Source organism: Dipodomys spectabilis, unplaced genomic scaffold (genome assembly GCF_019054845.1).
Source record: "Dipodomys spectabilis isolate Male_0828 unplaced genomic scaffold, ASM1905484v1 ptg000136l, whole genome shotgun sequence".
Classification (NCBI taxonomy): domain Eukaryota; kingdom Metazoa; phylum Chordata; class Mammalia; order Rodentia; family Heteromyidae; genus Dipodomys; species Dipodomys spectabilis.
In genome coordinates, this window is record NW_024870813.1 from 1323189 (window position 1) to 1345093 (window position 21905).

General features: G+C 40.6%; 1 protein-coding gene across 7 annotated transcripts in view; it reads right to left on the bottom strand.

Annotated features, from left to right (window-relative positions):
• Positions 1-11480: 11480 nt before the first annotated feature.
• Positions 11481-21905, bottom strand: part of Ldb3 (LIM domain binding 3) — a 74671-nt gene continuing 64246 nt past the window's right edge. For all 7 annotated transcript variants that reach the window (XM_042690292.1, XM_042690290.1, XM_042690293.1 and 4 more), the window contains 2 exons: positions 17335-17450; positions 11481-11570 (listed from right to left, as the gene is read on the bottom strand). In XM_042690292.1, coding sequence (XP_042546226.1) covers positions 11481-11570; positions 17335-17450 — 206 coding nt within the window. The remainder of the gene's footprint in view (positions 11571-17334; positions 17451-21905) is intronic.

The following is a 21905-nucleotide window of genomic DNA, read 5'->3' on the forward strand; positions in this document are numbered from 1 at the left end:
TATTTGTTCAAGATTTTTTTTCTCATTCTAAATAAATATCCAGTTGATTATTTGCATTGCTATTTTTTTCTTTCCTTTTTGTTTTTGTCTATGTGTTTGTGATAGGGTCTCACAATTTAACCCAGATTGGCCTCAAATTTATAACCTTCCTACCATAATTCCAGGATTACAAGCATGGCCCCCAAATCTGGTGATATATCCTATTTCTTACCATTAACTCCAAAAACCTGGATCCTAGGTTGGCCAGACCCTTCTCCAATCTGTACCTACTTTTCTCTAATGCCTCCCTCTTACAGATTAGCAGAAACCCATAGAATACTAGAAAGGGACTCTGCAGGGGACTCTGCACAGGTGGACACAGGCAAGACAGAATAAGCTTCTGCCCCAGGCTCAAATTGGACCTCTTGTACCCTCTGTCCAAAATGCAGTTTTCTCAAGGATTTCATTTTAAGAAAGAAACTTAAACCTCTAGTAGCTGGCTCCTCCTGTGTTAAAATTACCTTTGAGCAGGCTTCTGGTGGCTCACGCCTATAATTCTAGCTATTTAGGAGGCTGAAATCTGAAGATCCATCTAAACCTCCTTGAAAAAGAGCAGCAAGATAAACCCCAATCCAGTAGACGGAAAGAAATAATCAAAATTAAATCAGAATTAAATGAATTAGAATCCAAAAAAACTATAGAAAGAATCAACAAAACAAAGAGTTGGTTCTTTGAAAAACTTAACAAAATTGACAGACCCTTAGCAAATCTTATCAGAAAAAGAAGAGAACACACCCAAATTAATAAACTCAGAGATGAGAATGGAAACATCACCACGGAAACAACCAAGGTTCAGAACATTATAAGGGAATACTTCTCAAAACTTTATGCTAATAAGTTTGAGAACTTGACAGAAATGGACCTCTTCCTAGCAAATATTGACATGCCAAAACTAAACCAAGATGAGTTAAACTATCTTAACAGGCCCATATCAAGCATTGAAATAGAAACAGCAATAAGAGACCTCCCAGCTAAGAAAAGTCCAGGAACAGATGGTTTTACAGCGGAATTTTACAAGGCCTTCAAAGCAGAGCTCACACCAATTCTCCTCCAACTCTTCAATGAAATTGAAAGAGAAAGCTCACTACCGAACACATTCTATGAAGCCATCATAACCCTCATCCCAAAACCAGGCAGGGACTCATCAAAGAAAGAGAACTATAGACCCATTTCTTTGATGAACATTGATGCAAAACTTCTCAACAAAATTTTGGCCAACCGACTTCAACAATTCATCCAAAAAATCATACACCACGATCAAACAGGATTCATTTCAGGGATGCAAAGCTGGCTCAATATACGCAAATCAATTAATATTATTCATCACATCAACAGGAGCAAGAATAAGAACCACATGGTTATCTCAATAGACACAGAAAAAGCATTCGATAAGATCCAACACCCCTTTATGATGAAGGTTTTGGAAAAATTAGGAATCCATGGAACATTCCTCAATACAATAAAGGCTGTATATGACAAACCTACAGCCAGCATTATACTCAATGGTGAAAAACTAAAGCCATTTCCTCTTAACTCAGGAACAAGACAAGGATGCCCACTCTCTCCACTTCTCTTCAATCTAGTATTAGAATGCCTAGCTACAGCAATAAGACAAGATGCAGACATAAAGGGGATCCAAATAGGGAAAGAAGAAATAAAACTCTCCCTCTTTGCAGATGACATGATCTTGTATTTAAAGAATCCCATAGTCTCCACTCCCAAATTACTCAAGCTGATTCAAAACTTTGGCAAAGTAGCAGGTTATAAAATTAACCCCCAAAAATCAATGGCTTTTCTGTATGCCAACATACAGAAAAGTGTGGCTGAAATTAGGAAAGCAACTCCATTTGTAATAGCCCCACAAAAAATAAAATACCTAGGAATTAACTAAAGAAGTGAAGGACCTCTATGATGAAAACTTTAAAATCTTGAAAAAGGAAATCAACACAGAACTTAAAAAATGGCAAAACCTCCCATGCTCCTGGATTGGAAAGATTAACATCGAGAAAATGGCAATACTTCCCAAGGGTATCTACAAATTCAACGCAATACCTATCAAAATTCCACCCTCATTCTTCAAGGAAATAGAAGAGGCAATCCAAAAATTCATATGGAACAATAAAAGACCCCGAATAGCAAAAACGCTCCTCAACGGAAAGAACACTGCTGGAGGAATATCAATACCAAATTTCAAACTCTACTGTAAAGCCATAGTAATCAAAACAGCTTGGTAATGGCATAAGAACAGACCTCAGGACCAATGGAATAGAATTGAAAACGCAGAAATGAACCTACAGACCTATAGCCATCTAATCTTCGATAAGGGACCTAAAACAATAGAATGGATGAAGATCCTGGTTGGAAGCCAGCCTAAGCAGCAAAGTCTGAGAGACTCTTATCTTCAATTAACCACCAAAAAAACAAACAAACAAAAAGTGGCACTATGGCTCAAGTGGTAGAGTGTTAGCCTTGAGGGAAAAAAAGCTCAGGGACAGTTCCCAGGCCCCGAGTTCAAGTGCCAGGCCCTGAGTTCAAGCTCCAGGTCTTCTTTCTTACTGTAAAAACAACAACAAAAGCAAACACAAAACTAACTTGGAAATAGTTTCTTCATTCCCTTTATGCATTAAATAGACTTTGAACTAACATGAGAAATAACTGACTTGCAAATGGAGGTATAGTCTGTCAGAATTTACTTAATAAGAAGTTTTGAATAAAATTTGTTTGCAGAAAAAAGGAACTTGGTTCTCAGGTAGACAAAAACAATGAAGGTATTCTTTTGTCATATCAATTCCAAGTCTCTCTAGTCTAATACCTTAATTCAATGAAAAAAAAATAAAATTCTAAAAGCGTAATCTAGTGTATACACTAGGAAAGAATGAATGGCTAATAGGTAAATGTGCTCTAAAAAATCATTCCTTGTTGCTGTAAAAGTGTGAAAGAGACATCCAGGCATCATGGCAAACCACTATAATCCCAGCAAAATTAAGAGGTTAAGATCTGGGATTGGGATTTTGAGGTCAGTCTGGGGTACATAATGAATTCAAAGCTATCCTAGGTGACTTACATAATGAGAAACTGTCTCAAAACAGAACAAAGTGGAGAGAAAGATATACATAGACAACTGTTAAGTAATGTGATAATGCAGGAGTATTATGGAACTACCAAGGAATGGCGGAAATGACGCTGTATTATGAGAATGTAGGAGTTGATAGGCCAGGCCAGAGAACTGAACAGGATTAGCAGGTTATTTTGTACTCTACTGTAAGATAATGGATAGTCATTTATAATGGTTATACAGATTCAGTAGACAGTCACATTCATTTTCAGAGAGATCTCAAACAGGAGATGGACTGAGGTGGGGGTGGCATAGAAAGCAAATGGAGACAGGAGATCAGGTAGAAAGCTAATGAAATGCTCTAGAGAAGACCAGTTTGAAGCAGGGTTTTGAGGATGGAGAGAAAAAGATAGATTTAAGACAGATTCAGGACAGGTGCCTATGGCTCACACCTGTACAACAGTACTAGCTATGCCATGCTTGGATTCCAGGGCCACAGACATGCTAGGCAACTACTAAGCCAAGCAAGTATTCCACCCCAACCCAGCTGATTCTCAGTTCAAACAACCTTAAAAATAATGCAGAAATTTACCAAACCAAGAAAAGATAGGTATGGAACCTCAGAATGAACATATCCAAGAGCCTGCCTGTTGGCTGTTGACATTCTCTCCCTCTAGGTTCTAGTCATCTTCTCCCTGCTTGCTGACTTCTTTCTCTCCTAACTCAAACAGACTTTCTTGGACTCATTCTTCCCGTTCAACTGCCAGAAAGAAAAGAGAATATCTCTGGGTGCCAGTGGCTCATGCTTATAATCCTAGCTACTAAAGACACTGAGATCTGAGTACCACAGTTCAAGGCAAGCCCAGGCAGAAAAGTCTGTGAGACTCTGGTGTCCAATAATTTTTTTAAAGCCAGTAGTAGAGCTGTGGCTCAAGTGGTAGAACACTAGCCTTGAGAAAAAGAAGCTCAGGGTCAGTATCCAGACCCTGAGTTCAAGCCCCAGGACCAGCAAAAAAAAGAAAAAAAGGAAAGGAAAGGAAGAGAGTATCTCTGTCCAAGATACATATTCTTGGGGAAAGATCCTGATTGTCAGGCTTGTTTTACAAACCTACCTCTACAACCAATGACTGCACCCATTCCTCTTACCTGTGACCCAGGCAGACTTGGAGGGCAATGTGACATGAAGGTAACACAGTAGAGCAAAACCCAGGCATGGAAATCTGAGGTTTCAAGGAGAGCACAAAACTAAACACTTAGTGACTCAGAAAAGGATCCAAATACCTTGATAAAATTAATGACAGGATATATCCCACAAGCTGAGTAAATAGATGAACTCATGATCACTCTCAGATAACCCTTTCCATGCCTTTTATAGAGGTGTAACTGGGATTAGTGAAGTGCAGAATTAGAAAACAAATGGTTCTTAAAAGAAAGCAAATCTCAGAACAGTATGTATAGTATGATTCCAATTAAGTGAAACAATGTGTGTGGGTGTGTATGCAAGCATACATCTGTGTTTCCCAGACTTCATATCCATGTAGAACTTCTGTTTCCCAGGCTTTAGACCATTATGTTCCAACCTGCATAGCTTTCACAGATTTATCTAGAGCTGCTTAACAGCAGCTTTGAACATTTTTTCAAATGAAAAGCCTTAGAGAAAAAAATAAAATCCATACCTTTATCACAGTTAGGTTCTTCGTCCTTAAAATAATTTTTTTTAATCTTGTGCCAGTGCTTAGCTTTTCGTTCAAGGCTCGTGCTCTACACTTGAGCCACAGCTCCACTTTCAACTCTAGTGGTTAATTGGGGGTAAGAATCTCAGGATTTTCCTGCCTGAGCTGGCTTCCAATCATGATTCTAAAATCTTAGCCTCTTGAAGAGCTAAGATTATAGATAAGCATGAGCCACCATGACCAGTTAAGGTTCTTTATTTTTACTTGTAGTCAACCATTTATTTCTTCTCTGCAGTCATCAAGCTTTGTAAGGTATTCTTCCATGTAGCCAAAGTCCTCTCCTTTACCTTCTGTTAGCCCAGTGAGCTCCTTTTCCAAAGCTTAGCATGCTCCTTCCCCACTTTCACAGCTTGGCATCCTCTCTTCCTAGGCAACACTAGGTTCATTTAATAAAGTCAGTAAATAATCAGCCTCCAACCCCCTTTTACCTATGACACTCCTCTGGGGCAGCTACCACCAAATAAGGCGCCCCTTAGAATGACCTTCATGACTGGGCAGCTGCAGAGTCCCTTGTCTACTACTTGGGTGGCAGCCATCAATCCTAGACCACTATGATGAAGTCCCTGGTCCACACTGCACACCAGGGTCTCTGCCTCCTAGCCCCTCCTAGTTATATAGGTCACCTCAGACAATAACTGATACTTCTCACTTCTCCCTGTGAGAAGGAGTCTTGTTGGTCCCATTGCTGGCAATAAAGGTTTTCTTTGTTCTTTGTACTTGGATGTCTGTGTAGCTTTCTGGAAAAGTCTTAATCTATTCTACCACCTTCATTCTAAGATTCCTCCCTAAATCCTTTACCTCTCTTTCTTCCTTTTCTGTTCCTCAGGGCCTAGATGCTGTCACTGAGCTTTTGTGCTCATGGGTAGCGCTGTACCACTTGAGCTACAGTTCCACTTCCAGCTTTTTGGTAGTTAAATGGAAATAAGAGTCTCACAGACTTTCTTGCCTGGGCTGACTTTGAACTGCAATCCTCAGATCTCAGCCTCTTGAGTAATAGGATTATAGGAGTGAGCCTATGGCACCAGCTTTTTTACATTTCTTTTTCCCTCTGGCTGGAGCACCCTACCCCAAACTTTAGTGTGGTTAGTTTTTCTTATCATTCAAACCTCAGCTCAAATGTTACCTCTCAGAATGTTCTATCCTGACCACATTCAGCACAGCTTACCTCTCGCCAACATGTGACTCTGTTTTATGTCCCCATTGCACTCAGATTCTGTTGCTTGTGTCACTTGTTCATTGCCTATCTCTTTAAATTATGAGCTTTACCAAAACAGGAACTATGTCTCAGTTTTCATTCTCCACACCTACAACAGTGCCTTACTATTCAGGAAATGTTTGTGAATTAAAAATAACAATTAGGGGCTGGGAATGTGGCTAAGTAGTAAAGTGCTTGCCTAGCATACATAAACCCTGAGTTTGATTCCTCAGTACCACATAAACAAAAAGAGCTGGAAGTGGCACTGTGGCTCAAGTGGTAGAGTGCTAGCCTTAAGCAAAAGAAGCTCAGGGACAATATTCAGGCCCTAAATTCAAGCCCTAGTTCTGGCGTATGCATCACACACACACACACACACACACACACACACAAACACACACACACACACACACACACACACGAAAGCATTATAATGGCGCACACATGAAGTTAATTCAGTAGAAATTCTAGCTCAGTTTTTGAATTTGATTGTTTTATGAGCTAGCCATGTGCACAATCATCTTGTCTCTCCATACAAGGCAGTAACAGTGTGTTCCAACTCTTAGTAACCCCAATCACTAGGGAAATAACTATACTCAACAGTGTGCTGTGTTGCTAAGCTGTGATGTTTGGTAGGTTAGGTAGATTCAATACATTTTTTCATACACAGTATTTCCAATTTACGATGGGTTTATTGGGACAAAAATCAGAAAGCATTTGTGCTGTCCAAATTCTCTGAAGGTTTAAATGTGAGTGGAATATAGAGAAAGATTATTGGACATTGGTGAAGTGTAACCAATATTTTAAGTAGTGTTTCCACATTGGAACTCCCTAAAGGGAAAAGTGTATACAACCTCCTTCCAGTATATCTAATCCAGAACTCCTTCCTAATGCTATACCCTTAACTCTGAATGTCCAGCTTCATGTCAGTGTTATCTACAGCTTTAAATAGTTCAAATATGTTTCCACTTATACAACAAAAAGAGTGAGCAAATGAATCATTATATTCATCATACAGTATATAAAAATTGAACTATATAACTTGACAGTAGGGATGTGAGGGGGAAGGAAATGTTGGAGAATGATGGAAGGGATGACATTGATCAAGATGCATCGTATTCATAACCTGACTTGTGGGATTGTAACCACTCTGTACAACTATTTAACAATAATTGTTTAAGAAAAAAAGAAAAGAAAAGAATTAACATGCCCTCTGTTAGTTACTTGTTTCTCTGATTCCAATTCACTAACATGGGAGTTCCATGGAAGCAGAGTTACTGTCTTTGGAGTATACTATCATGTCCTTTGTGTCCAGAACAATTCCTAGAACCTGGTAGATTCCCAATAAATATTTGTTGAAAGAGTGAATGAATGAACAAATGAACAACTTTTATTCTGCCCATAAATCCTCAATAAAGCAGTCAGAAATGTTGGTAGAAGTTAATGACACCAACTCCAATTGTTCAGTTCATGCTTCTGAGCTATTTGTGATATTTATTACTTATTGTGCCAGTACTGAGGCTTGAACTCAGAACTTGGGTGCTGTCCCTTAGCTTTTTTATTCAAGGTTGGTGTTCTACAACTTGAGCCATGGCTCCACATATGGCTTTTGGGTGGTTAATTGGAAATTAACTGGCTCACAGAGTTTCCTGCCTGGGGTGAGCTGTGATCCTTAGATCTCAGCTTACTCAGGAGCTAGGATTATGGGCATGAACCACTAGTGTCCACCCATTCCTTTATTTTTAAGGAATGCCTACAAACAAAATATCTTTTTTTTTCCCTGGCAACTGTAAGTATTGATCCTCCAGATCTCAGCTTCTTGAGTGGCCAAGATTGCAGATGTATACCACTGGTGCCCACCTAACTCTGTCTGTTTAAATGAAGTGATTAAATTGTCATTGAGCAAGTGAATTTTGTTTCTTTTTCACAAGGCATTTAGTTTTGTCTCATACTTTTATTTGTGGCCATATACAAGTAGGTTTCTTTTGATGTTACATGAAAAAAGTACACAGAAAGATCTGTATTAAACATCCTCTTCTGAGTTTTACTTTGCTAATAAGTGAATTCACACAGGCCAAAAAAAAAAAGAGAGAGAGAGAGAACATGCAAAATAGTTTTGTGCACACCTCTAATATACTACATTTCACTTCTGAAAACTTAACCCCAAAAAAATCATAAAGCAAGAGTACCAGGGTTAAAAACATTAAAAAAAGCTAGATTCCTAAAACAGACACTGCAGATATGTCACTCCATTACAAAAAGTGAATGTTTATCAATGTTAAATTAAGGTTAACAATGAGCAGACAGAACTGTAGATCCAAAGAGAACACCTCAATATAAATTATTAGAAATTGTGTTTGGTGTCCTAGGACATCCGTGATGTTCACTTGAACTACAAACAGCCTTAATCTTGATACTACACAAGACTCACGGACACAATATAAACCCCACTTAAACAACTTCCTTTTCCTTTTAAAGTGGTCTTTGTTTTATTTTGTTTTTTTGCAGCGCCGGAGATGGAACCCAGGACCTTGTGCATGCTAGGAAAACATACTACCACTGGTCTATAGCACCAGCCCCTAAAATGTTTATTGTTTGGGTTTTTGGTAAGAGTCTCTTAGAAAATGAGGTACGGTATGAACTCAGAGATGTGAGGAAGGAAGGAAGGAAGGAAAGAAGGAAGGAAGGAAGAAAGAAAAGAAGGAAGGAAGGAAGGAGGAAAGGGAGGGAAGAAAGGAGAAAACTAAGACAGGTAATTGTCTCACAGAGTAATCTAACTATTCAGGAGGCTAAGATTTGAGGATCTTGGCTCAAAGCCAGCCCAGGCAGACAACTCTGAAAGCCTCTTATCTCCAATTAACCACTAAAAAGCTGAAAGAGGAGTTTAAGTGGTAGGATACCAGCCTTGAGCAAAAAAGGTAAGAAACAGTACCCAGGCCCTGAGTTCACGCCCCAGTACTGGCACACATACACAAAAATTCGGTAGAGAGTGGTATAAAGCTGTCTTTTAATATCTCTTCTCCTCCTCTGTATTTGTGGCATGTGTGCATTTGTAAAACCTTACAAAGAGATGTTAGAAATAACTCTAGGGAACTTTTATTTTCTTTCTGCAAGACCAGTTTCCGATGATTTGACAGACTTTTAGAAAAGGAACAAAAAACCAAAACCTGATTAGAGCTTTCTGTATAATCAGCAAGCTCCTTGTCCCTGTATATTTGAACTTTCCAAAAATAACAGAATGCTCTAAGGTATTTGTTTGCACCTTCTGACAAATTTCCAGGCTGTCCCAGCAGAATTCCTCTGCTGGGACTATATATCCACTTTCTCCCTGCATCAAAGGTAAAGCTAGGCTTCTGACAGGGCACCTTATGCCCCTCCCTAATGCTGCCTGGGGGAAGTTGGTGGCTTCACACTTGGAAGTGACAGTAGGCTTTACCCCACCCCCCAGGATTTGGCCAACTGTTTTTTCTTCCCTATACACTGTGTTAGGTTGGCCAGCCCTGAAATGCCTCCGTTCTCAGAAGAAAAAAAGTGTGCTAACACATTTCTGTAAAACATTTCTAAAGCGTAAAGAGAAAAGTCCCAAACCAGAGCAAGGAGAAAGTAGCAGTGAATTGGAAGAGTGCCTAACTGTTGTGCTCCAGTGCGAAGCATCCTCACCGACTGCCTGCTTTAACGCCATTTTCAATGTGCCTGCCACCTCCATCCTCAGAAATGAAACTTCTGCTAGCACCAGTGGCTCCCTGTAATCCTAGTTCCTCAGGAAGCTGAGATCTGAGGATCACAGTTCAAAGCTATCCTGGACAGGAAAGTCTGTGAGACACTCTTACCCCCAAATAATCACCAAAAAGCTAGAAGTGGAGCAGTGGCTCAACTGATAGAGTACCAGCCTTGAGCAAAAAAAGCTCAAGGGCAGCGCCAAAAAATGAAAAAAGAAACTTCTTTCTTTACTACTAAAGAAACATTCCCATGCTTAAACTATCACTTACATTGTAAAGCAGTTTGTAAGGCCCATTCTACTTCAGTAAATATTTAAATAATGTTAGCTCCATTCAAGATATTGGCCCAAGTGGCAACTATATCCCTTTTTCCTTCCAGTAGTGACAATGGTTGTGCATAATCAGTGTGCTGTATTTAAACACATAAAGAAGATAGTGAAGCTGGGCGCCAGTGCCTCATGCCTGTAATCCTATTTACTTAAGAGGCTGAGATCTGAGAATCTTGGTTTGAAGCCAACCCTGGAATGAGTCCATGAGACTCTTACCTTCATTTAACCACCAAAAAGGGGGAAATGGAGCTGTGGCTCAAATGTAGAATGCTAGCCTTGCCAGGGACATCACCCAGGTCCCAATACCAGCACAAAAAGAACAATAAAAAGAGAATAATGAGGCCCTGAAGGTCGGCAGCCTGTTCTCACAGAGGTTGGCAGAAAGGAAGGGTCCTCCCCACCCACAGTTTGGACATGCCAGCTATTCCTCCAACCCATGTCAGACACTGTCTCTTCTCTTCTTTCCATGGGGGATGAGGAGTGTGCTGAGAAAGAGGTCATGCATGAGCGGTGAGTTGTAAGTAGAGAGTAAAATACATGCATAGGACAAATGCTCAGGAACCTCTTAGAAACACAGACCAAATACAACCCAGATTTTTTTTTTATATCTCTCCTCATGCACTTGCAAAGCAAAACTGGAAGAATCCAAATCTGTTTTCCCTTCCCAATTCAAAAAGGAGCCAATAAGCCTTCTTGGATGTTTCAAAACTGTAAGAGAGATGCTTTGAAGAGCCTGTCAGTCTCAGCAGTACAAGGCAGAGCCCTTCTCAGAGCCTTGTCAGTTCTGCCAGTGGCTCCCAGAAGACATCTCTCCAGACATCTGGGCTCCCTTTAGGCATTTTAAGTTTGTTCAAGGTCTGATGTGCAGAGGTAGCTCCATGACACTAGTAATAGAATAACACTTCCTTTTTTGGTGAGGAAAGCCCAATTGGTCTTAGCTAGCAAGCTCTCAGCTATGGCTCTAAAAATATCCCATAGCAAGTACTGTTTGGCACTTAATTTTGTTTGCTGGAGGAGCTCTACAGAGCTCTATTAAATATTTGGGGTTCTCTGTAAGTACTCTGAACTCTGTCTCTACTCTGGGGGTGGCAGGTAAGGTATATCACTTGGAGAAAGTTACTTTTCATTTTTTTGCTTTTGAGTTCCTGTAATCCTGTCCTAACTGTTTGAAGTGCAATTCCAGTCTTGGATTAATTACTAGCTTGGTTTAAAATCTTCATTTGGCTTTTAGTCTGAACTATGCAAATACATGATCTGTGTACACAAGAAAAGATTAAAATTATACTTCAAAAGAGCTCAATCGCTTCCTCTCCTCTCCCTCCCACCCAAAGAAACATCAGCCTCTTTGAATCTTTTGTTGCCAGTAGCAAGAGCAGCTGGGGTCTTGCCCACACCAGATGCCCTGGGCCTTTACACATTGATGGCATGCGCATGCTTCTTGCACAGGGGTTTATCCTTCTTAGAGTAGAATGGCTGTCCCTCCAGATTCACATGGCAGACCTGGGAGAGAGAAAAGAGTTCTATGAGATGGAGTCTTATAGCCCACATGGCAACGAGACATGAGCAAAAGAGATTTCAGTCAAGTTGGGCATAATGGTGCATACCTGTAATTCCAGCACTTGGAAGACCAAGACTCAAGACCTTCCTAGATCTTGAGTTGACATTAGCCTAGATTATTGGTGTTAGTATTTATTACCATTGGTCCTCAGCTCCACCCGTACCAGAGCTCCTCCCTGCCCTAGAGTTCCTGCCATACAGCCGTTCACTCCCTTTCCCTGTTCAGACCTACTGCACTCATTACCTGCCCCCAGACCTTCCTGGCACTAGAATAGGGACGGATACCTTGTACTCCCTCTCCTGGGAAATATGGCCCCTCTAATAAACCTTATAATGATCTTTCTCCCAGGCCTGCTTGCATCCGAGTGGTCCCCTGGGATGGTCATGAAGGATTACATTTGAGCAAGATCTTATATCTCAAAATGACAACAACAAAGCATTCAGTCACCCCATAACAAAAAGTTCTATTATATGTCTTTGTGCAGGGGCAAAACTAGCTTTAATGAGTGAAACAGAATAGATCAGTTGAGCTATATGAAAATAAAGACTTCCAAGCCAAGTGATAGAAGGCTGAGGTCTGAGGATTTCGATTCAAAGCCAGCCTGGGCAGGCAAGTCTGTGCGACTCTTATCTCCAACGAAAGCTCCAAAAAGAAAAAAGCCCTAAGAGGAGCTGTGGCTCAAGTGGTAGAGAGCTAGCCATGAGTAAAAGGAACTCAGGGACACTGTCCAGACCTGAGTTTAAGCCTCAAGACCAGCACAAACAAACAAAAAATAAAGACTTCCAGAGAACATGGACTAAAACTCAAATCTAACAGAACAGAGAATGTATGTGATGAAGTGTCCAACTCATGCTATCCTACATGGGTAAGGAGCTAATGCAAGTTCATATGTCAGTTCCCACAAAAAGGACTAACATCTAAGCAAATAACATTAGTAAACTAACAAAATACTGGAAAAGAGTATCCTTAATAATGATTAAAGAGGGGACTGGGAAGGTGGCTCCGTGGTAGAGTGCTTGCCTTGCATGTATGAAACCCTGGGTTCAATTCCTCAGTACCAGATAAACAAAAAGCTGGAAGTGGCGCTGTGACTCAAGTGGTAGAGTATTACCTTTGAGAAAAGAAGCTCAGGGACTATGCCCAGGCCTTGAACTCAAGCCCCAGGACCAACAAAAAAAAAGAAAAAAATTACAACCTGAGATGCCACTAGAACCCTATTAATAAGCAAAGTATATGAGACTAAAACCCTCAATAGGCTTGGTGCTGGAGGCTTATGGCTGTAATCCTACCTACTTGGATGGCTGGGATTGGGAAGATCATGATTCCAAGCCAGCCTAAGCAAAAAAGTCCTCAAAATCCCATCTCCACCGAGAAGAAGCTCTACAAAGTAACATATGCCTATCATCTCAGCAACTGGAAGAATAAAGTGGGCAGATCATGGCTCAGACACACACCTAGGTGGGAAATGAAACCCTATATCAAAAATAATCAATTAGCCAGGCACCAGTGGCTCATACCTGTAACCCTAGTTACTCAGGAGGGTAAGATCTGAGGATTGCAGTTCAAGCCCAGGCAGGAAATTGAGACTTTTATCTCCAATTAAATCACAGAAAAGGCCAGAAGTGGTGCTATGGCTCAAGTGGTAGAGTGCTAGCCTTGAGTAAAAGGTGCTCAGGACCGACACACAAAATAAATAAATAATAACTAATGAAAAACATGGTTAGAGGCTTGGCTCAAATGTAGAGCACCAGCTTAGCAAGGGTGAAACCCTGTGTTCAAACCACCTAGAACCACCAAAATAAAACTTTCTGTTATCTTTAAAATAGGGCTTTAATGAAGAAAGGAGGGAAGGAACGAAGGAAGGAAGGAAGGAAGGAAGGAAGGAAGGAAGGAAGGAAGGAAGGAAGGAAGGAAGGAAGGAAGGAGTACTCAAGAAAAATAAATGCCAGTAATCCCCCAAAAAATAAATGAGGCCTATCTATTTTTGCACTGTTTGATGACACATGAGTTATCTTGATATCCTGTAGGGGATATAGCAATATTGAGCACAAAAACATTAAAACTATGTTCCACTTTGCAATGTCACTGGGAAGAGAGTGCCTCACAAGGCTGATTTAGAAGAAGATCTAGTCATCTCCATGGTATTTTCCAAAGATCAGGACCTTCCTAGTTTTTTGTTTGTTTTTTTTTTGCTTGTTCGTATTTGTTTTTGTTGGTCATAGGTCTTGAACTAGGGCCTAGGTGCTGTCCCCAAGCTCTTTGGCTCAAGACTAATACTCTACTACTTAGAGCCACAATGCTACTTCTGGTTTTCTAGTAGTTAATTGGAGATAAGAGTCTCACAGGCTTTCCTGCTGGGACTGGCTTTGAATCTTGATCCTCAGATCTCAGCCTCCTGAGTAGCTAGGATTACAGGCATAAGCCACAGTGCCTGGCTCTGCCTAGTTTCTTTAAGCAAATCTGCTCAGCAGTGCTGTGAGTTTCTCACCCTGGACATAAGTTCCTGAAACTCATTTGTATTATGAGCCTGAACCCATCTTATCTCTTCTAGTCTCTCTCTAGGACTTGCACTGTTGTGATTGAGCAGAATCTAATGGCTCAAAGGAGAGGACTCTCCATTACCTTTGCCACAACTTCCTCCTGCGGCAACACAGCCCTCTCATCAGCCTGCTCTCAGAGAAGAGGCCATGTGTGGCTCTGTCTACCTGGACCTTCTCCAGGTCTCTTGGATCTTTCTAGAAGTTGGGTAACCAAACTAGCAAGCAGTGTCTCAGGAAAAAAAACAAGCCATGGCTTGACAGTAAAGGTCAGAGAACCCTATGCTATGCCTGGTTGAGCCCCAGTTCTGCAAGCAACCATCTTAAAGCCAAAATATTCACACCATCAGCCTGTTTTTGGAGGGGTAGCTCTAATAGATTTACAGGACCTAAGAAAGCAGAAAATGTGTTCAAAGAGCTGGAAAATAAGTCTATGGGATTGAATTTGTCCCTCAAAATTTATAAATTGAAACTATACAGTAGTGCATACCTGTAATCCCCGCTACTTTGGAGGCTAAGACAAGAAGATCTCTTGAACTCAGCAGTTCACAGCTAGCCTGGGCAATTAGTAATACTCCCTCTTAAATAAAACAAGTTCATATGTTGAATCCCTAACCCCAGGACCTCCAGACTACCCAGTGCATATGGTAACAGTAGCAGCCCTATCTGGAAACAGACTCTGCAGATACAATTAAGATGTAGTTTAAGCTGGATGCCAGTGGCTCATGGCCTATAATCCTAGCTGCTTAGGAGGCTGAGATCTGAGGATCGTGGTTCAAAGTCAGCCTTAGGGAGGGAATGTTTGTGGGACTCTTAGGTCCAGTTAACCACAAAAAGCCAGAGTTGGAGCTGTGGCTCAAGTGATAGAGAGCTAGTGCAGAGACAACAGCACCCGGGCTGAGTTCAAGTCCCAGGACCAGCAAAAAAATAAAAATAAAATAAAATTTTGTTTTATCTGAGTGCCAGTGTTATGTCTCTGATCCTACTTCCTTAGGGGGATGAGACTTAAAGATCAGGGTTAGAAGCGAGCCAGGACAGACAAACACAAGAGACTTTTATCTTTAATTAACTAGCCAAAAAACAGAAGTAGAAGTGTGGTTCAAGTGGTAGTATGCCAGCTTTGAGCAGAAAAAGCTGTAAGAGTGCACAAGGCACTGAATTCAAGTTCCATTTAAAGTACACACATTAAAAAAAGACAAGTTAAGATGAAATCAGATTGAAGAAGGTTGGTCTTTAATCCACTATGATCAAAAAGACAAGCACATAGAGATGGCCAGGTGAAGACACAGATACACAGAGGGAAGACAGCCATGTAGGGATGGAGACAGAAATGAGAATGACACAGCTGTGAACCAAGAAATCCAAGGATTGCTGGAAATCATCAAAAGGTAGGAGAAAAGGCATGACTGCCTATTGGAAACTTGATTTTAGACTTTCCCTGAACTGTGAGAGAATACATTTCTGTTGTTTAAACCATCAATTTGTAACAGCAGCCCTAACAAACTAATACAGAGTGAATATAACACATCCCACAAATAGTAGAGGTGTCAAAGTGGAGAGCCAAAGGCATATGGCAGAGGACTCTATAGGATTTTTTTCTATTATATGTGTCTAAAACATTATTCAAATTTAATCTGCATATATATCTTATTCATTCCCCAAAATTTACCTTGAGCAACCCTGATTAATAAATAAATATATATATAGAGAGAGATAGACAGACAGACCGACAGACAGACAGGCAGGCAGGCAGACAGACAGAAAGACAGACAGACAGACAGACAGACAGACAGATAGATAGATAGATATCTGGACACTGGTGGCTCACATCTTTAATCCTAGCTACTCAGGAGGATGAGATCTGAGGATCCCAGTGGTTCAAAGCCAGCCTCAGCAGGAAAGTCTGTTAGACTCTTATCTCCAGTTAACCACCAGAAAACTAGAAGTGGAGCTGTGGCTCAAAGTGATAGAGCACTAGCCTTTAGCAAAAAGAGCTCAGGGAGAGCACCCAGGCCCTAGCTTTAAGCCCCATGACTGACAATAACAAAACAAAGTATTACATTAATTTCTCCAAAATAAAATGAGGTCACTCGGGTCAATGATTCATGCCTGTAACCCTAGGTACTCAGGAGGCTCTGAGGATCCCAGTTCAAAGCCAATTAATCACCAAAAAGCCAGATAGTAGAGCTGTGGCTCAAGTGATAGATCACCAACACTAGCCTTGAGCAAAAAAAAAAAAAAAAACCTAAGATGCAGTGCCAAGGGCCTGAATTCAAGCCTCAGTACTGGTATACACACATATACACAAACATTAATTTAAAGACAGACTTTACAGGGCTTTAGCAGAGATGATTATTTCCTACTTATAATTCAATGTATAAATGTCAGGATGTCCAAGATCATGTCCTTACCCCAACCCAGATTCCTGAGAGGGGAAACACCAGTCTCCTAGTAAAATAAACTGAGCCCAGTTAATAGTTAATCTAAGGTTTATCTCCTAGCATCTATATATCAAGAAAAGGTGGACAGGAAAAGAAAGGGATATTCACTATTGCTTCTTAAGTTTCCATCAAGAGAAATCTTTAGTTAGGCACTGGTGGTTTACACCTGTCATCCTAAGCTACTCAGGAGGCAGAGATCTGTGGATCGAGGTTTGAAGCCAGCCTTTGTAGAAAAGTCAGTGAGTCTCTTATCCCCCATTTCCAAAAAGGAGAGAAATTTTATCTCAGTTTTTCATAAGACTAAACAATAAGCTGCAATCTGGTGTTCATGGTACAGTTTTGGTGGAAACCATCAAATCACTTCACTATAACGGAAGCAAGCAACATACAGCCTTAAGAAACCATCTGTCCCTCTTATATCTAAGCATTATCTCACCTTCACCCCCACCTACAGAGACATAGCCAGCGAGCAAGCTGCTGATTTCCAGATCATCTAGTACTTTTTCTGTCCATCAGAAAATGGAGTAATAAAACCACTGGGTTTTTAGATAATCATTAGTAACAAGACTTTGTTCAACTGTGTCATACTAAGGCATATGATATTTATAAGATTTGAAAAAAAATATCAGAATGCCTGAGTTATAGGGGAATTGCAGGGTTGGCCATCGCCCCTTCTTACTTCCTGCCACCCACTTTCAATCAGCTAGAACCCCAAGCTAACAACATACCGCACAAATGAAGCAGGTGTCATGCCAGGTATGCCCCAGGGCTTCAATAAACTTGTCACCAGCCTCTACCGGGAAATCGCAACCATGGCACTTGGTGCTGAAGAGATTGATGTAGTCTGTAATAAAGGTCAGAGTGAGGATCGAGCAGCCATCAGACAACCAGCCATATCTACCCAAGGCCAGAATAACCCCCAAAGCAGTTGTTTGAGGACAGTGGTTTGTCATTGCACAGACTACATAAATAAAATGTTGTGATTGATATGTTTTTCTTTTTTAATAATTTGTTCTGAAGTTGTACAGACTTGGGTTTAGTCACTATCTTGTGCTGATTTGATCTACAAATACTTTCTGAAGTTCTCATCAGCTTTTTTGCTGGATGATTGTCTCCTTTGACTCTGTCATCTCTAATAGTCCAAACAAATGAATTGTAAAACACCATTTTTTAATCCATAGTTCCTTGCAGCTTTTTGTAATAATAAGGTTCTCACTGGATACCAGTGGCTCAAACACATAACCCTGGCTACCCAGGAGGCTAAGATGGGATTCTGGTTCAAAGCCAGCAGGGCAGGAAAGTCCATGAAACTCTTACCTCCAATAAACTACCAAAGAAACCAAAAGTGGAGCTGTGCCTCAAGGTAGAACATTAGCTTTGAGCAAAAAATCTCAAGGACAGTTCCTAGGCCATGAGTTCAAGTCCTAGAACCAGCACACACGCGGGCATGCGCCCACACACACACACACACAAAAGAATAAGGGTCCCTAATACATACATACATACATATATATATATATTTTTTTGTCGGCCATGGGGCTTGAACTCTGGGCCTAGGTGCTATCCCTCAGTTCTTCACTCAAGGCTAATGCTCTACCACTTGAGCCACAGAGCTGCTTCAGGTTTTCTGGTGGTTTATTGGAGATAAGAGTCTCACAGACTTTCCTGCCCAGGCTGGTTTTGAACCATGATCCTCCGATCTCAGCCTCCTGAGTTGCTAGGATTACAGGCATGAGCCACTGGCACCCGCCCCTAATAATATATATATTTATAAATATATATATATATATATATATATATATATAGTATCTAGTTTGAACCTGTTAGGCAAGTATTTTACCATTTGAGTCATGCTTCTGGCCTGTTTTCCCAAGTTTTGGGGTAGAGGGGTCTTGAACTCATGACCTGGGTGCTGTCCCCTAGCTTTTTCATTCAAAGCTGGTTTCCAATCTGGGAACAACTCATTTACCTCTTAGGCCTTCAACTTTCTTATCTATAGAGTGGAAATAATGATGCACCAACTCATGGGATGGTTGAACAAATGAAATAATATAATTTAATATGAAGTATTTAGCACAAACATTCAGAAACATTGCTCTTATTTTAGAAGTCTTTATATCTGATAAAAGAAAGAAAGAAGAATGCACTACGTTTCCTGCTAAATCCTCACAGCAGCTCCGTGAAGAGCCATAAAGAGGTAATATTCCTATTAAAAGGAGGGAAAGCTAGTAGCTCACACCTGCTAGCTACCCCAGAAGCTGAGATCTCAGAATCAGTGTTCAAAGCCAACCCAGGCAGGAGAAGTCCATGAGACTCTTATCTCCAATTAACCACCCAAAAACCAGAAGTAGAGCTGTAACTTAAGTGGTAGAGCACTAGCTTTGAGCAAGAAGGCTTAGGAACAGCACTAGGTACTGAGTTCAAGCCCCAGGACGGAAACCAGAAAGAGTGGGGTGGGGATGGAAAGAGAGAGGGGGAGGAAGAGAGAGGGGGGAGGGAGGGAGGGAAGGAGGGAGGGAGAGAGGGAGAGAAAGAAAGAAATCTGGAGAGAGTCCATTACATGTCATAATGAGTAGCATATGACTTGATGAACTCCAAAGTTCAACCTCCTTCCATGACTTATTCTATTGCTAGCTCCTATTTACCATTGAGCTTTGGTGAGTTTTATTGATCTCTGGTTTAGTTTTTCCTGTGATTTCCCCTTTTGTGCTTTAATAACACTCTGTCATGAAAATAGTACTATATCTCAGTCCATCAATGTTGTCTCTGACAGAATACTTCATTTCTTCAGTAGGCAGAACTGTATTACCTTGCCTAAACTAAGAAAACATTACTCTGCTTCTTTTAGAAAGTTACTGCAGATGCCTAGTAAAAGGAATTTACTCGTGCAAGTTTCAGCTAACTCACTTCCACTGTTGGCCAAGCCTTACACACCCTCCTTCTGACTTTGCTTTCATTACTCCCACTTCATCTCCAGATGCTCTGAGCTCTCTCATAAACCTCCATGCTTCTGTATTAACCAAGCCATGAGTTTGGAAAGCCCTTCCCCACATTCTCTACCTGAATGTCTGTAATCCTTAGGGTCAAACCTTTCTACTAGGAAGCCCTCATGCTCCACCTCAGCCAAGAGAGGTGAGATTACTCTGGGTTGCCCTTCTTTATCCTTCCATTTATCCATCCATCCACCCATTTGCATCCATCCATCCACCATGCACCATTCATTCATGTGTCATCCATTCTTCCAAAAACTCATCTATGGATCCCTCATTCTGTGTGTATGTGTGTGTGTGTGTGTGTGTGTGTGTGTGTGTGTGTGTGTGTGTGTGTGTGTGTGTGTTAGGCCTGGGCACTGTCTTGAGCTTTTTACTCAAGGCTCTCACACTACCACTTTGAGCCACAGTTCCATTCTGGTTTTCTGGTGGTTAATTGGAGATAAGAATAAGATCTCACAGACTTTCCTGCCTGGGCTGTCTTTGAACTGTGATTACAGGATGGATTACAGGCATGAGCCACCAGCACCCAGCTTCCATGCCTCATTCTTGAATGAACATATGGAGCCCAGCATGTTCCAAGATGATAGTTTGCTTTAGGATATTGAGAGCAAAATCTCTACCATGCTTACCTTTATGCTCAAGGCTTCCCACAGTGACTTGCATACACTACATTCTTAGTTCACATTTTATAGGCAAAAGATAAAATATATTAAAGAAATGTTTCACCTAACCTTATTAAATAAGTCCTTTCTTTTCCTACCAGTTTTTCACATATTTTGCCCTCAGAAGGGCTTGAATCTATTTGTGGAATTGATTTGCCTTGACTACGGATACATTTTCCATTTTTAAATCTGACTGTTTATGATCTGGAGAATTGCCACTTTGCTATAAAAGTTAATAATATGAATCTGATTCTAATGTATTTCTTTAAAAAAGTTGGTGTTTCTGTTTGTTTATTCTACAAAAGGAGAATAACATTGGTTTCGAATTAAGCCTGCATACATGAACCTTGCTACCATGAGCATAACCTAGTTCCTCATTTTTCTTCTTTTATTTCTCCCTTTAGGTATTTATAATTTTCTTTGAATAACTCTCTTATGTCTCAGGTTGAGTTAATATATTCCTTCTATTTGATGGATTTTTATTGCTATTGTAAAAGGATTTCTATCCATCAAATCACAGATGCTCTATGTTGAAAAAGGGCTTAGTGCTTCTTGCATGCATTGATTCTCAAACATAATCACATGAAAGGCTTATTAAAACACAGATCACCAAATTCCACATCTGGAGTTTGTCATTCACAGATGGAAGGTATGGCCCAAAGACCTGCATTTCTAACAGGTTCTCAGGTGATATTGAGACTGGTGGCGCTGCGAACATACCTTGAGAAACAAATTCAATTCTCAAACCTAATAAAATATTAGACTCAGTCTAATGGAGTAAAGTACCCCCATGAGATTCTGTCTTTGTAGGTCTGGGGTAGGACTAGAAATTTTTCTTCTCTCTAGCTTTCTTCTTTAAACTTATTTGGTTCCAGTCCTGGGGCTTGAACTCAGAGCTCAGGTGCTATCCTGAGCATTTTTTCTCAAGACTAGTGCTCTACCACTTGAACCATAACTCCTTTCTGTTTTGTTTGGTGGTTGATTGGAGATAAGAGTCTCACATATTTTCCTGTCCAGGCTAGCTTTGAACTGCAATCCTTAGATCTCAGCCTCCAGAGTAGCTAACATTACAGACATGAGGTCCCAGCACTGGCTTTTCTCTAGTTTTTAAAGCTCCTTAGGTTATTGTGCTGCACCTCCACCTTACAAATCGCTCAGGTGTAGCTTCAGATGTAAAGGGTTGACCTTCACACCTGTCTTACTTGTGTCTTAATGTTTCAGCTCATCTTTGTAGTTACCAAATGTCTTTTGGGGTCTAAACCCTATCATTTTGGCTTAAGATTTTGGCTTGAAGATTTAACAGGATTCTCTTCATGGTCTTCCTCCAAGTTGTCCACAGAAGTAATGACAAAATACCACAATCAGCTAACACTTCACATCATTATGATGACAATGTATTTTTTTAAACCCAGAATATATGTTGGCAAGGATGTAGAGAAACTGGAGGTCTTGTATCCTGTTAATGAGATTGCAAAATGGTGTGACTACTCTTATACCATTACAATAGGGCTGGGAGTGTAGCTCAGTGGTAGAGTCCAACATGTGTGAGGCCTTGATTTCAATCCCCAGCAGGGCAATACAATACAAGAAAAATCATACCAAATAGAATTTCTGACCGAAATGAACTCCAGGAAATAGGAACAA